The following is a 12,328-nucleotide window of genomic DNA, read 5'->3' as shown; positions in this document are numbered from 1 at the left end:
GAGAACTGCAACTACTTATGCCAGGGCTGACTCTAGCTGACTTTCTTTAAGGCAAACGTCTGTAACCTCCCCGGGCGGGCACTTACCTTCCCGTTCTCTGCAGCTCCTCGCTGACAGGCTGGTGGCCATGGGTACATCTGTCGTCGGCTGCAGACATGTTCCCGTTGCAGTGAGATTTCCATTCCCGGAGGTGCCTGGAGATCCTGAAACAACAAGAGAAACTCAAGTGGGAGGTTTCAGAGTAGCAGCCGTGTTAGTCTGTATCCGCAAAAAGAAAAGGAGGACTTGTGGCACCTTAGAGACTAACAAATTTATTTGAGCATAAGCTTTCGTGAGCTACAGCTCACTTCATCGGATGCATTCAGTGGACTGAATGCATCCGATGAAGTGAGCTGTAGCTCACGAAAGCTTATGCTCAAATACATTTGTTAGTTTCTAAGGTGCCACAAGTCCTCCTTTTCTTAAAGTGGGAGGGTGTCAGCCTAGAACCATCCACATTAACGAAACCCAGCCTAGTTCCTTGGGCGATTTTTGGTATTGAAATCTCAACCCCACTGCTCTCTGGGAGTCTCAGTACAGATGATCCTTCCACTTCCGTCCCCAGAGGAAGCTGCATCTCAGTGGTCCAGATATACTGGAGAGGGAATACACAGAAATGGGAGGTAGTGGCGGGATACTAGTTTCATCATCGAGCGGAGCGTAGGGTCTAGAGGCCAGGTTGTGGCCACGCAGAGCACTTAAGTTTTAAACCACGACTTGGAATACTTTGCAGCGATGCAGAGAGCCTTTCCCGCTGAGAACACCCTGCCATTCCAGCTGGGCAGCGCAGCTCTGGGCCTGACAGCAAGAGAACCTTGCAGAGCTTAGCCACAGGGATGGGATACAGGGACCGAGGGGGAGCGCCTCAGTTAACTGGGTCCCACCCCATCCCATTCAGGGCTGGAAAGATGGTGAACTGACCTCGAATTGACTCCACCTGGGTGACCTGCGGGGGTCACCCTGGGAGCTCTGCCTGACACATGAGCCAATGCAGAGCCTGGCGTGTCAGTGCCATGTACTGCTAGTGACCTGCCCCACCTGGAAGGTGTGTTTCATCTGCACAAGCTGAAGGTTAGCCCCATGGAGAGTGCATTGGAGGAATCACACGTGCAGGTGACAAAGGGCAGGGCACTTGTGAGGGCCATAATGTCCTGCCCAACTTTGGATGGGCAAAGACACTTAGAGCCTTTGCTGCTGTCTGAGGCTACCAGAGCATGCCCCAGTGGTGAGGACTGCATTGGCAAAGGGTGGACATTCACCCCAACAGATGGCGCAAGCAGAGCCCCTACAAGATGCTCCCTGAGGCTGCCAACCTCACATCCACTCTCTGGACTGCCCTTCAGTCAGTTTGCTCCCTTGTCAGCCCTGTCACCTTGGATCCCTAAGGTTACATCTACACTGCACACCACATGCAGCAGCATGTAGGGCATGTGTAGCTACACACTGCAGTGAAAACCAGGCTGCGTCCACACTGTGGGGCACAGTTACACGGGTCAGTGAAAGGCTCTGGCAGGGAGAGGCAGCGGGGAACAGCTCAGCAGCAGGGAGCTGCCGAAGCCTTTCCCCGCTGACTCTCCCTGCCATGGCTTTTACCCGATGCCAGAGCCTTTCACTGCAGCGGCAAGGAAAGGCTCCGGCAGCTCCCTGCGGCGGGGAAAGGCTCTGGCAGCGGGGAGGCAGCTGCGGGACACGACACTGTCAGTGTGAAGCTCCCTGTCTCTGACTGCTGCTGCTCCGAACGCTCTGCATAGCGTCAGCAGAGCGGGGGCTGGATCTGAATGCCCTGCACCGGGGGAGGGAGGGGGAATTTCAGAGCCAGAGCTCAGCTTTGTGCCTCTTTTAGTAAAAGAGCTCCCGAAAGCTGCTGGGTTCTCCTGCTCTGGTACCTCTTGTGTGGAGAGGGCAGGCACTTTGGCGGAGGGATTCGGATGGTCGGGTCCCATTTGCCTGGAGGCAGCACAGTCAGTTCATCCAGAAACTCATCAATCCCTGCAACGAGGTCTTCTCTGTCCTGAGCCTGACAGGCAACCCGCTGGAAGAGCTGGAGGGAAACGCAGTTACATTATCCAGCGAATCCCTGTGCACGACCACTGGCTGAGATGAACGCTAAATGCTTCAGCCCAGCACAGGGAACTGCTAGGACTGATTACAGGTTTCTGCTAATGCTAGATGGGGTAAGGATCCTTCCCACCCTATGTGCCCTGTGTGCTAAGCCAGCCTCCCGCCACTGGGATTTTCAAATGGGGTTTCCAAAGGAACCTGAGCGAGTTCCATGCCCAACTCCCATTGCATTTCACTGGGATTCAGACTCCTAACTCCCTTAGTCTCTGAAAAGCACAGCCTTAATATCATCACCATCTAATCCTTGGGAAGGGCGAAGGAGAACAGTGGGCTGATCCAGTGCTGACCCATTTCTCCATCCTTCCAGCTTGGGACCTACAGAAGAGGATCAGAAGGTTGGCGGTGGGGTGAGAATGAGCTCCTATCGGCTTCGCCTGTGAAGACTGGCCCCCTGGCTTTCCCCAGAGATGGTGCCAACGTCTAATACTGATACTCCATACAGCTGAGAGATCTCCCACCCACAGCACCGCCTCCGAAACATGGGCTCACCTCATCCGTCAGTACCGTGGCCACGGCCCTTCCAATCTCATGGTAGGCTTTCACTTTGGCTCTGGGGCCCAGGAGGATAAAAAGAAACCTAGGGAGAGCACAGAAACAGTGAGAAATGCCCCCACTTCTGAAGTGAGCTCTCCGAGGGCCAAGGACACACCACCTCTCTAAATTGGCTGAAAGAGCTCAGTCACCCAGGGACAGTGAGGGGCTGTGGTATCAGAAGGCTTGGAGAGATTGGGGTAAACGTATTGCCCTTTGCCTCAGCCTTGCCATGACCAGTCAGTGGGACTCGCAAACGTGCCCCGCCCCCATCCCAGTCATTTCATGATAAAACTCATGGTGAAGTTGCCGGCAGCAGCTGGCCGTTGACTTCCAGCACTGCGGGCTTTTGCAAATCACGCTCAGCACGTGCAAGGTAAAGACACCCTGGTGTGAGGCACTGAGATTCAACACTGTTGAGCGTGGTCGGTTTGTCACTAGATCAGTCTCTTCATCTAGGCGTTTACACTGCTCCCATCCCCATACCATCTCCGTGCCGATATTCCCCACCTGGCACATCCTGCAGCCCACGTCCCCTTTTAGCAGGAAGGGCCCCGCTGCTGACTGCATGCAGTTAGGCTCTCCATCACAACAGTTGGGAGGTGGGACAGAGCAAGTGTCCATCTTCGGAGAGCATGTAGATGACTGGGAGATCCCAGAGTCCAGGCAGCAGATTGGCTCGTCGTATGCTGGTGCCAAAGCCCCTGCAGTGTGGGGCTCAGCTGTGATAAAGCAGCAGAAATTCTGCTAAATCAGGGTCTGCCCATTCCCAGCTCCCACAGTGCTGCCAGCTGGCTTCCCAGGAGCCCTCTCCACGGTGTCTCCTGCTGCAGCCCAGAGACCAGCTGACAAGTGCAATCTGAGATGTAGCGTCTTAGACTCATGCTGGGGATGCCCCATCAGAACCCAGCTGGTCCACCCCCTTGAGGGCCAGTGCAGGGTTATTCCCACTGTCTACAGTCCAGGGCTTTGCCCAGCAGCAATGAAGAAGCCCCGCTAAGTCTCCACTAGCCCACTTCGCAAGGACAAGAGAAGAACTGTTTCCGACACTGTGACAAAATGCAGGCTGGTAGGAGCCCCCAGCAGTTCTGGGTCAGCATTGTAGGTGGGGCTCGCAGCTCATCTGAACAGCAATGATCTGATTATCATCGGGACAGCGTCCCAACTTGTCCATGTGCTATGGCATTGTCAATGGAGCTCCTGGAGCTGCTGATCCTTAGCAGCCCCACAGTGGACTATGAATGTGTGACACTGACACCAGAGCAGCTGCCCCCAGGCAGATCCTTCATTCGCACTAGCCATTTGCAGTGAGATGGACACAGAGAATTGGGATGAAGGGGTGTTTGCTTTGCTCTGATTTTATTTTCTTGGATTGGCAGAGGGCAGGCACCGTGATGGCAGAAATGCCACTAAGCACTTATGCCCAGGTCTCCCTGAGTTAGCCACTTCTCAGGACCACAGACCCACTGCCTGCAGGGTCCGGGTGGGGAACAAGTCAGCACAGAGGAGAACTCTAAGAACCGAACCAATGTATTGTGTACCAAGTTATACCTAACAGATCAGGAGCTGCGGCTCTCTGAGCATCTTTGCAGTGACTGGCTGACAGGCTACAGCTGGTAGGAGCATCTGCAAGGAGCTCTGTCCCTGGGAAATTCAGGGGAGGCTTGGTGCATGGTTTCTGGGGAACTCCTAAGCACTTAGCTAGCAAAGTCTGATCCCGTATCACCAACCCTCAGCCTCACTTCTTTGCTCCCAACCACGGAAGTGACTATGTGATGCTGGAAGGTACTGATGAGACTTGAAAGGGAAGAAGAGGCTCCAGTGCAGTGATCTCTGGTGATGATTACCTGCTGGGGAATGCAACCTCCGTCAAGGCCCCGAGTCTCACGGCCTCCTGCAGTCGGATGAAGGCAATAAATGGCTTCTCTAGGAAGTCCACTTCACCCACAAGAATGTTGGATACTTCAGCCTCGGCTGGGATCTTCTTCTGGAATTGGTTTTTTAGCTGAAATGAAACAGAGCCTCAGTCCAGGACAGGCCGAACACGCATTGGTCCCAGATTGCTATTCAGTGTCCAAGGTCTATTTCAAGGACATTCAGTGCTGGTGGAAGGTGTCTGACTGAGTCCTGAAGGCTGAATTATTTCAGAGGAGAAGGGAAGCATGATGCACCCAAACCACAACTCCTCTGAGGCCCTGTGGCATCTCCTCCAAAGCAATATATTTCAGCTTGCAGTTTTCCACCAAAAAGTCATAATCTTCCATCCAGCTCTCCTAACGACCCTATGTTCTTTGCCCAGAGCTGGCCTGCCATACCTGCTCCTTGCGGGGTGCCTCTGAAATCTCAGCTCCTGGATCCGATCGGTTATGAGCTTTGTCTGCAATGCAAAGAGAGACACGCTAAAATCAGGAATTGCAGAGGGACGTATAATGCTGCTTTGCACGGCTTTAACATCAAAGCCAGCGTGCGCCCACTGCTTAGGATTGCTCCCATAGGTGCTCTCTAGCAGGAGGAAATCCACAGACGTTGACATTTACTTTTCAATCAGCAAGTGCACTTATCGCTCGTAGAGATAAGGAAGTAACAGTGCCTGCTTCATTCAGACACTGGCCAGGAAGTGCTGGGTAACACTGCCTTTTGTGGATCTGCCAATGGACCTGAATCCTGACCTGTTGCACCTCCCCGGAACTGCTGACCTGCCCCCCCCCCATATTCAGCTCTGCTTTTGCACCTCACCCCCTGCTATTCTATTCCTAGAAACCCCACTCAGCTCCACAGTACCCCAACCCCTTATGCCAGTTCTGGGCCCCTACCAGGCTCTGCTAATGCACCTCCCGCTCTGCTATTCCAGGCCTAGAAACACCACCCAGCTCTGCATCCCCTCCCTGGCTTTTCCACCGTGGGCCCTTCCTTTGCTCTGCAAATACCTTGGCCTGACCTTCAGCCTCCCGTGCTCTTCCAGGCCTGAGCCTCCCAAAGATAAGGCTGCCAGCCAGGTAGTCTGGCTTGTGCTAGGTTGTGCTGTGGATTTGTGACATCCTCAGACAGCCTCGAACGAGTCCCTGGGAGTTGCAGTTTGGCAGCCTGTCCTCAGTGCTCCCTGCGTCTCTCCTCATCCCTTTTCAGAAGATTCATGCTGGACGATATTAACCCAGATGTTTTACAAGCCCAGGGTCCTGTCCTGTTGCAGCCTGGAGCTAGGGACCTCGTGATCTATCTACACAGGGAAAAGGGAAAGCGAGGGTGATAGCCCAGAGAACACTCACCCCTGCAGCAGGCTGCACCGAGCTCAGCCACTATCCTCAGCTGGGACTTGGTGGTGTGGTGCTGGGGGGTGCAAAGCAGCACAGACGTGAGCTTCTTTCTCACCTCTGGCCTCAGGGCGTGAGCATCGATCTGCGTGGCAGTCACCTTCTCTTGAACACAAAACGAAAGCATCAGAGCATTGCTAGCTTCAGCCACATGCAGGCTGCGTCTATGCTCTGGAGCCTGGACTAGCACAGCGATGTCACCGGCATAGCCCTGGAGCACAGGCGCAGCGCACGCTGACAGAAGGGGGTTTCCGTCGGTGCCGAGACGTCACTGCCTCGAAGCACGGTAGCTATGTCGCAGGAAGCAGTCTTCCATCGCCATAGCGGGGTCTGCGCTGGGGGCCAGGTGAGCACAGCTGTGTCAGGCAGCTCCCACTCTGGGCAATAATAATCCTCAATGCTTGGCCTGGCCTGTCTACTGAAATGGAAAGCTCTTTGGAGCAGGGCCTGTTCCTTACAATGTGTCTGTCCAGCACCTGGTGCAATGGGGCTCTGATCTCCGGTGCTGCTGCAGAGCAAAGCCGAATAAAGCCCACCAGGGATGCACCTTGCTAGCAGGTGTCAGTACTTTCATTAAAGGCGCTCCCAGGAGCCCAACCTGTGGCCAGGGAAGGGTAGGGCCCAGGGAGGTGACCTTCCCACATTATCCACCTACCCACTATTTGCTTCAAACTGTGAGCATCTAAATCCAGCAGGATCATCCCTTTCTTGATGCATGTCCTTAGCTCAAATAGACTGTGTAAGGAAAGGGCCGTGATGTGGGGTTTGCTCCATCGCTCTCCTCCATCTTCCACCTTCTCCTCAAACTTAATCCACCTGTGAAAAGAGAAAGCCAGAAGGCCGTCAGCAGAGCCGCCCTGGATTTGAAGAGATAGAAACGCCCAGGGCTGAGCCAGACACATCCACACTCAAGCACAGCGGGATTCTCAGAGCGGGAGTGCATGGCTCTGTCGAGGTAGGGTGCAGGAAAAAGGTGAGCTGTCAGCTATGGGGTCCCATTCACACAACTCGCACGGGGGATGTGACCAAAGAGATTATTCTGCAGGACCAACTGAAGCAGACATCAGAGCCCCAAGAGGACAGCGTGGGGGAGCGGGGGGGCGGGGGGGCACCAAGTCATCAGAGACTGACTCACACACAGGTCTTTCCTGGGGGCGGGATGGCTTGGGGGTCGATAATGGCAAAGCCTCAGGAGGGAAGCCAAGGACTGGCTGGGCCATGGGCACTGAACTAGCCTCTTACACCAAAAGGGAAGTGCCTCCAGATCAGAGCAGAGACGCTGCTTGTGCTGTGGAGAGAGCAGAGCTGGCTCCAGGGCTGTTAGCCAGGCACCTCTTCACAGCGCTGAACTTAGCTTTTCTCTTGTAAACACAGGCATTATCTGTTCCTTCTTTAGCAGGACAGGACAGCACAGTGCCCTCTAAGCGCCCTCTGGGGGAGTCCCAGCATGCCCGCTGGGAACGCCATGCAATGCCCACACGTGTTGCCAGATTCCAAACATTCAAACTCCGACAGCACACAGAGGCTTCCTTTGTATTAAGGCCAATCTGGAAAGCTGCTCTGACGAATGCCGGCTTAGGCTGCAAAATGTGAACAGCGTGACAGTGATCTGCAGAGGGAACAGTGCCAAGTCATTCCCCTGAACTCACAGGCCCTGACCTCCCTGGCTAATGCACAGTGCAGGGGGCCCTGGAGACGGTGTATCCAGCAGAGGAAAGCCCCAAGCTGTTCTGAGAACCTGCCCCAGCCCGGAACTCAGGTATATGGTGAACTTCTCCAGATAAGTGCGGCAGCATTGGCCAGGCTTTGGGGATCCTCTTCTTGTTTTCTGAATGTAGAAAAACCTGCAGCCCCATAAACTCCCGAGCCACATGTTACAGGCTCCAGGAGCTGGGGAGGATCAGCCCAGCAGCAGCAGATTTGTACCCTCAGGAAAGAGACCCCCTGCTCTTGGGGCACTGGTCCCAGTTTACCAGACTAAGGCCCAGATTCAGCATACCCCTTCCCCCACCCTCTCACTAAGTACATGATTCCAGTTCAGCCTCCTTCTGGACTCCCTCAGACACCGTCCAGGTACTCACAGATCCCCTCTGAACTCTGCCCCTGGAGGTTAAGGGATCCATGCTGGTGACAATCCAGGAGTTCAGTTATCTCTGTGCTGATGACTTGCAAATCTGTCCCTCTGCCACTAAACTGTCTCCTTCCCTCCACCCACCTCAGCCTGTGGCTCTGACATCTCCTCCTGGATGTGTGGTCATCACCTGAAACTGAGCTCCTTCCTTTCCCTCCCAAACACTCTCCTTCCCTCCTTCTCTGTCCCTGCCAGTCTCACCCCACCACGCCTCCCCTCACTCGGGCCCACAATCTCAGGACTATTTGTGACTCCTTCCTTTCCTCGCCCCACTCATCAGGGCCATTTCCAAATCCTGCCACTTCTTCCTCCTCAGTATCACAGCCAGATCTCACCTTCCCATCCTCACTGCAGCATCCTTCCGGCTAGTCTCCCACACATCACCCCTTTCAATCCACACAACATGCTGCCACTAAACTCCTCTTCCTGACCTGTCAGTCTGATGGCGTAACTGCCCTTTTCAGGAGCTGTCCTAGCACCTGACCCTCACATTGTTTCCAGCAAGGGACGGCAGACACGGGTATGTGCCAGTGACAGCCTAGTTGGTAGTAAAGGGTCTGTTGGACCCATTTGTTTAAATGAGCAATCTCCCCCTAACAACAGCAAAAAAAGGAAACGCGCCCTTTGCAGCTCATTATATGTGCCAATGCATTTTGCTCTGCAGAATATTTTACTTTTTCTTTGGCTGCCGCCACCCCTGAACAATAGCTGATCGCCTTGCCCTCAGCGTTATTCACCCACTTGGCATTTTTTTTGTCACCACAAAAACACTCATGCCAGTGGGCTTCAGGCTTAGTTTGCGTGCGTCACAGCGGCATGATCCCATCAGTGGCTTTTCGAAACTGGGACCCAGAGAATAACCCAAACCACACAGACAAAGGTTGCTCAGTGGATGTGAAAGGCAACAAATATAAAGTGAAGGCAGAAAGGGAAAGAGAAGGCAATACACTGCTCGACGACGTACAAACTCTGGAATTGCTGCCTCTCAACATGGCTGGGGCAAGTGGCCTTTTCAGTTGCAAATAATTGCATGTTGACTGAGTAATTTGAAATTGCGTTGGTGGAGGCCCTGTGAGGAACAACCTGCACGTTGGCCCTCAGACGACGGACTAGATGGAACCTAACATCTCTGATTTCTAACTAGGATACCCAGGAGTAATCCTCATCTGTCAGGGTGGAAGCATATTTCCAGCTGGGGCCAGGAAGAATTCTCCCCTCCCCACAGTGAGATAGTATTTCACCACTAGGAGCATCATGGCTATTTTAGATCTTTTTCTGTAGCCCCCTGCATTGGTCTCCACCAGCAGCAGCAGACTAGACTTCCTGGGGCATTGCTCTGCTCTGCTTTGGCAAGGCGCATGCTCCTATATCAGACTGGTGGTCTGCAAAGTGTTGGCCTGTCCCCAGCCCATGAAGGACACACGCCCACAGCCAGAGTCTCTTTCCAGGCAGCTTTATTTCCCAACATAGGCAAAGTACCAACGTGATTCCTCAGCCCGCCCTGGGCTACAGCTCCCGTCGCCTCTCTTGGTCCCTCCTGCAGGCCTCTTCCTTGCTCTTTCTCCTGAGCACTGCCTCCCTGAAGGTCTCTTTCTACAGCAGGTTTCCACTGCCTCCCTTCCCACCAAAGACCTTCCTCCTCCTCCTCCTGCTTCTGCTGCCCCTTCGTCCCTGACAGCCTGGGGCGGCCACCCCTCCTCAGCCACCCCTGATTAATGGACAGGGCAGGCTGGCCTCGTGCCCTTAAAGGAGCAGACCACGCTGTTACGTGGTCTCCAATGCACCTCTCTCTGGGCTAGCTCTTGCACCTGAGTGCTTACCTGGCTGTCTGCTTCCACTGCAGGCCGTCAGGGGTGCTGAACAGCTCATTGAGCTGTATGAACAGCACTGGGCAGCTTGCTTCCTTCCCCTCCTCCTTCTGCAGCAGGACGCCAACTCGCCCAGCCGCTGGGGAGACGCTGGAGGTGAAGATGCTTTGGCCAACTGCCTGACAGATAACCACGGAGTTTCTGCTTTGGGGCCCATCTGGGCCTGTCGGGTTGGTGCTTCCCTGAGCCTCCGGAACAGCATCTGCCTCCATGTAAGTGAGAACACCCTCATTCATCTGCACTTTCATTGTGTCAGGTCCCTGCTGCCCCAAATGCCCCTGGCCGTCCCTGGACTCCTCCCTCGCCAGTGCCCTGGGTTCCCTCCACGCTCCAGGCTGGGCAGTAATTCAGGCAATCCTAGGCATTTTGCCTTTATAAAAGCCCTGAGCCTGTTTAGGCCAGACACAGCCCAACACCTGGGAGCCCAGCCCCAAACAGCGTTATCAAAATAAGGAGGCCAGCTTTGCAAGCACCAGCCCCAGCTTGCTCCTGCCGCCCCATGCTGCCTGCCCCGTCACAGGGGCGGCCTGGCAGCTTTCAGGGCTGAGCCTGCAAAACGCTTGTTTACCATCGTACCGTACTGGAAACATCAGCCTGCTCCGGACGTGCTGCAGTCTGAGCTTTGGGGGTCACGGCGTTGACGGCCTGACAGGGGGGAGCCTTTCCCATCGGGGGAGAGGTTAGGAACCTGAAGGAGTCAGGCTCAGCAGATGTCTCCAATTACCCAGAACCCCCTGAACCGAACCCTGTTGGGAACGAAACTCCTAATATAGGCCCCCCAACTTCTTTTGTCTCCCTTTTCTTACCTCTTCCCCTTCCTTCTTTCCTTCCTTCCAGTCCCTTTGCCAGTCCTCATCACCTACCAGGTGCAGGGCTGGCACTCTCCTCAGGGCAGGGCTGGCACTCTCTGAGCGGCTAGCCCCCAGCTGGAGGAGAGGTCACAACAGAGGACAGGCAGCCTGCCACAGCCCCAGTATCAGGGACCTGTTTGAAATCCATTTCCTGTCACCCTGTGGAGCCAAAACTATGACCTTTGGGCAGCAATGCCACTGACCGGTGCCTGGCTCTCTACTGGCATTGCTGTTTCTTTGTCTATTGTCCTCCTCTAATGTTCGGTGCCCGTGGCAGGGAGTTCACCATCCAAAACCGATTGCCGGCGTCACACGCTGGAGACACAGGCACTAAGCGGCAGCTTTACTGTCTCCTCCCTCTTCCTATGCTCCCCAGTCAATACACACAGACCCTGCCTTTGTGACCCCACAGCTGGCTTTTTAACCCCCCCAGGGGAGGCTAAAGTACAGCTCCCCACAGAGGCCACCCTGCTCCGCCCCCTATCTTCAGACTCCAGCTAGAGGCCACAGAGCAGCCAGGGCGATTCCCTTCTCAGACAGAGGCAATCCGGGCCAGTGGACCATATGGTGTGTGTGAGGGGGATGATCGGGACCTCCCATGGGGTGCTGGAATTCCCTGCAGTGCTCCGGTTTCCCCCTCCCCCTTTTTATCTGGCATAGCTGTAAACCACACCTAGAGACCCCCCCAAATACATGCTACATGTGTGCGAACTCTTGACATTTAAAGGTACAATGCAGAGAAAACAAAATGACAACAGTTCCAAAGCTACCTGCGTTGCACAGACTTGAATCCTAGTCCATCAAGGATTTACTGCTGATTGGTGCTTAATGTGTAATGAAACAGTGGCCGGGGCTCAAGCAATTTTTTTATTTTCATAACTGACCTGACAAGTCCAGAGGTGCCGGGGCTCAGCCTTGGCAAGCCCTGGCACAAATTAAGCACTGCTTACAATGTCAAAGTGGCCATTCCAGGATCACATTTCACACTGATTAAGCCCAGCAGCTTCCCAGAAGCACCCAGAGAAGATGCCTGATTTCCAGGGACTGCTCAGGGCAGAAGCACTAACTGGAGCAAAAGAAAATGAAACCATGGAGGAAGCCAGAGACTTGCCAGGATGGAGAGCTGTCAGCAAGGCTGAACCCCTCCTTGCTGTTTGCTAGTGAATGCTGATGCAAACCCCTGAGCAGCATTACAACATGCTACAGCAGTTACCAAAGCTCAGGTGGCGATGCTAAGCACGTGAGCAGGGCTGCACACAGTAAACACCAGGAGGCAGGCATGCACTAGATCCTGCCAGTGCAACTTGGGGCATGTTGGCCTCTGCTATTGTGACAAAGCAGGAGAATGGCTTTCAGGGCATTGTGAAATAGCAATGGGTCCCTACACCTGGCATGCACATCGGTGCTGATACTCCATAGATCTGTGCCTAGCATTGTGAACTCCTGCCTGGAAGACTGCTCCTACCCAACTGCCAT

At 54.4% G+C, this 12,328-nt stretch overlaps 1 protein-coding gene across 1 annotated transcript in view; it reads right to left on the bottom strand.

Annotated features, from left to right (window-relative positions):
• Positions 1 to 10,317, bottom strand: part of SLC4A9 (solute carrier family 4 member 9) — a 52,778-nt gene extending 42,461 nt beyond the window's left edge. Inside the window, exons 1-8 of the mRNA XM_043520727.1 lie at positions 9,954 to 10,317; positions 6,658 to 6,818; positions 5,958 to 6,107; positions 5,007 to 5,068; positions 4,539 to 4,696; positions 2,650 to 2,737; positions 1,926 to 2,080; positions 87 to 203 (exon numbers count right to left, since the gene is read on the bottom strand). Of these exons, the coding sequence (XP_043376662.1) occupies positions 87 to 203; positions 1,926 to 2,080; positions 2,650 to 2,737; positions 4,539 to 4,696; positions 5,007 to 5,068; positions 5,958 to 6,107; positions 6,658 to 6,818; positions 9,954 to 10,249 (1,187 nt within the window). The 5' untranslated portion in view covers positions 10,250 to 10,317. The remainder of the gene's footprint in view (positions 1 to 86; positions 204 to 1,925; positions 2,081 to 2,649; positions 2,738 to 4,538; positions 4,697 to 5,006; positions 5,069 to 5,957; positions 6,108 to 6,657; positions 6,819 to 9,953) is intronic.
• Positions 10,318 to 12,328: the final 2,011 nt, after the last annotated feature.

The sequence above is a fragment of the Chelonia mydas genome, chromosome 8 (assembly GCF_015237465.2).
Source record: "Chelonia mydas isolate rCheMyd1 chromosome 8, rCheMyd1.pri.v2, whole genome shotgun sequence".
NCBI classification, from domain to species: Eukaryota; Metazoa; Chordata; order Testudines; family Cheloniidae; genus Chelonia; species Chelonia mydas.
The sequence above is the reverse complement of the archived record's forward strand: the minus strand, read 5'-3'. Positions and strand labels throughout refer to the sequence as shown.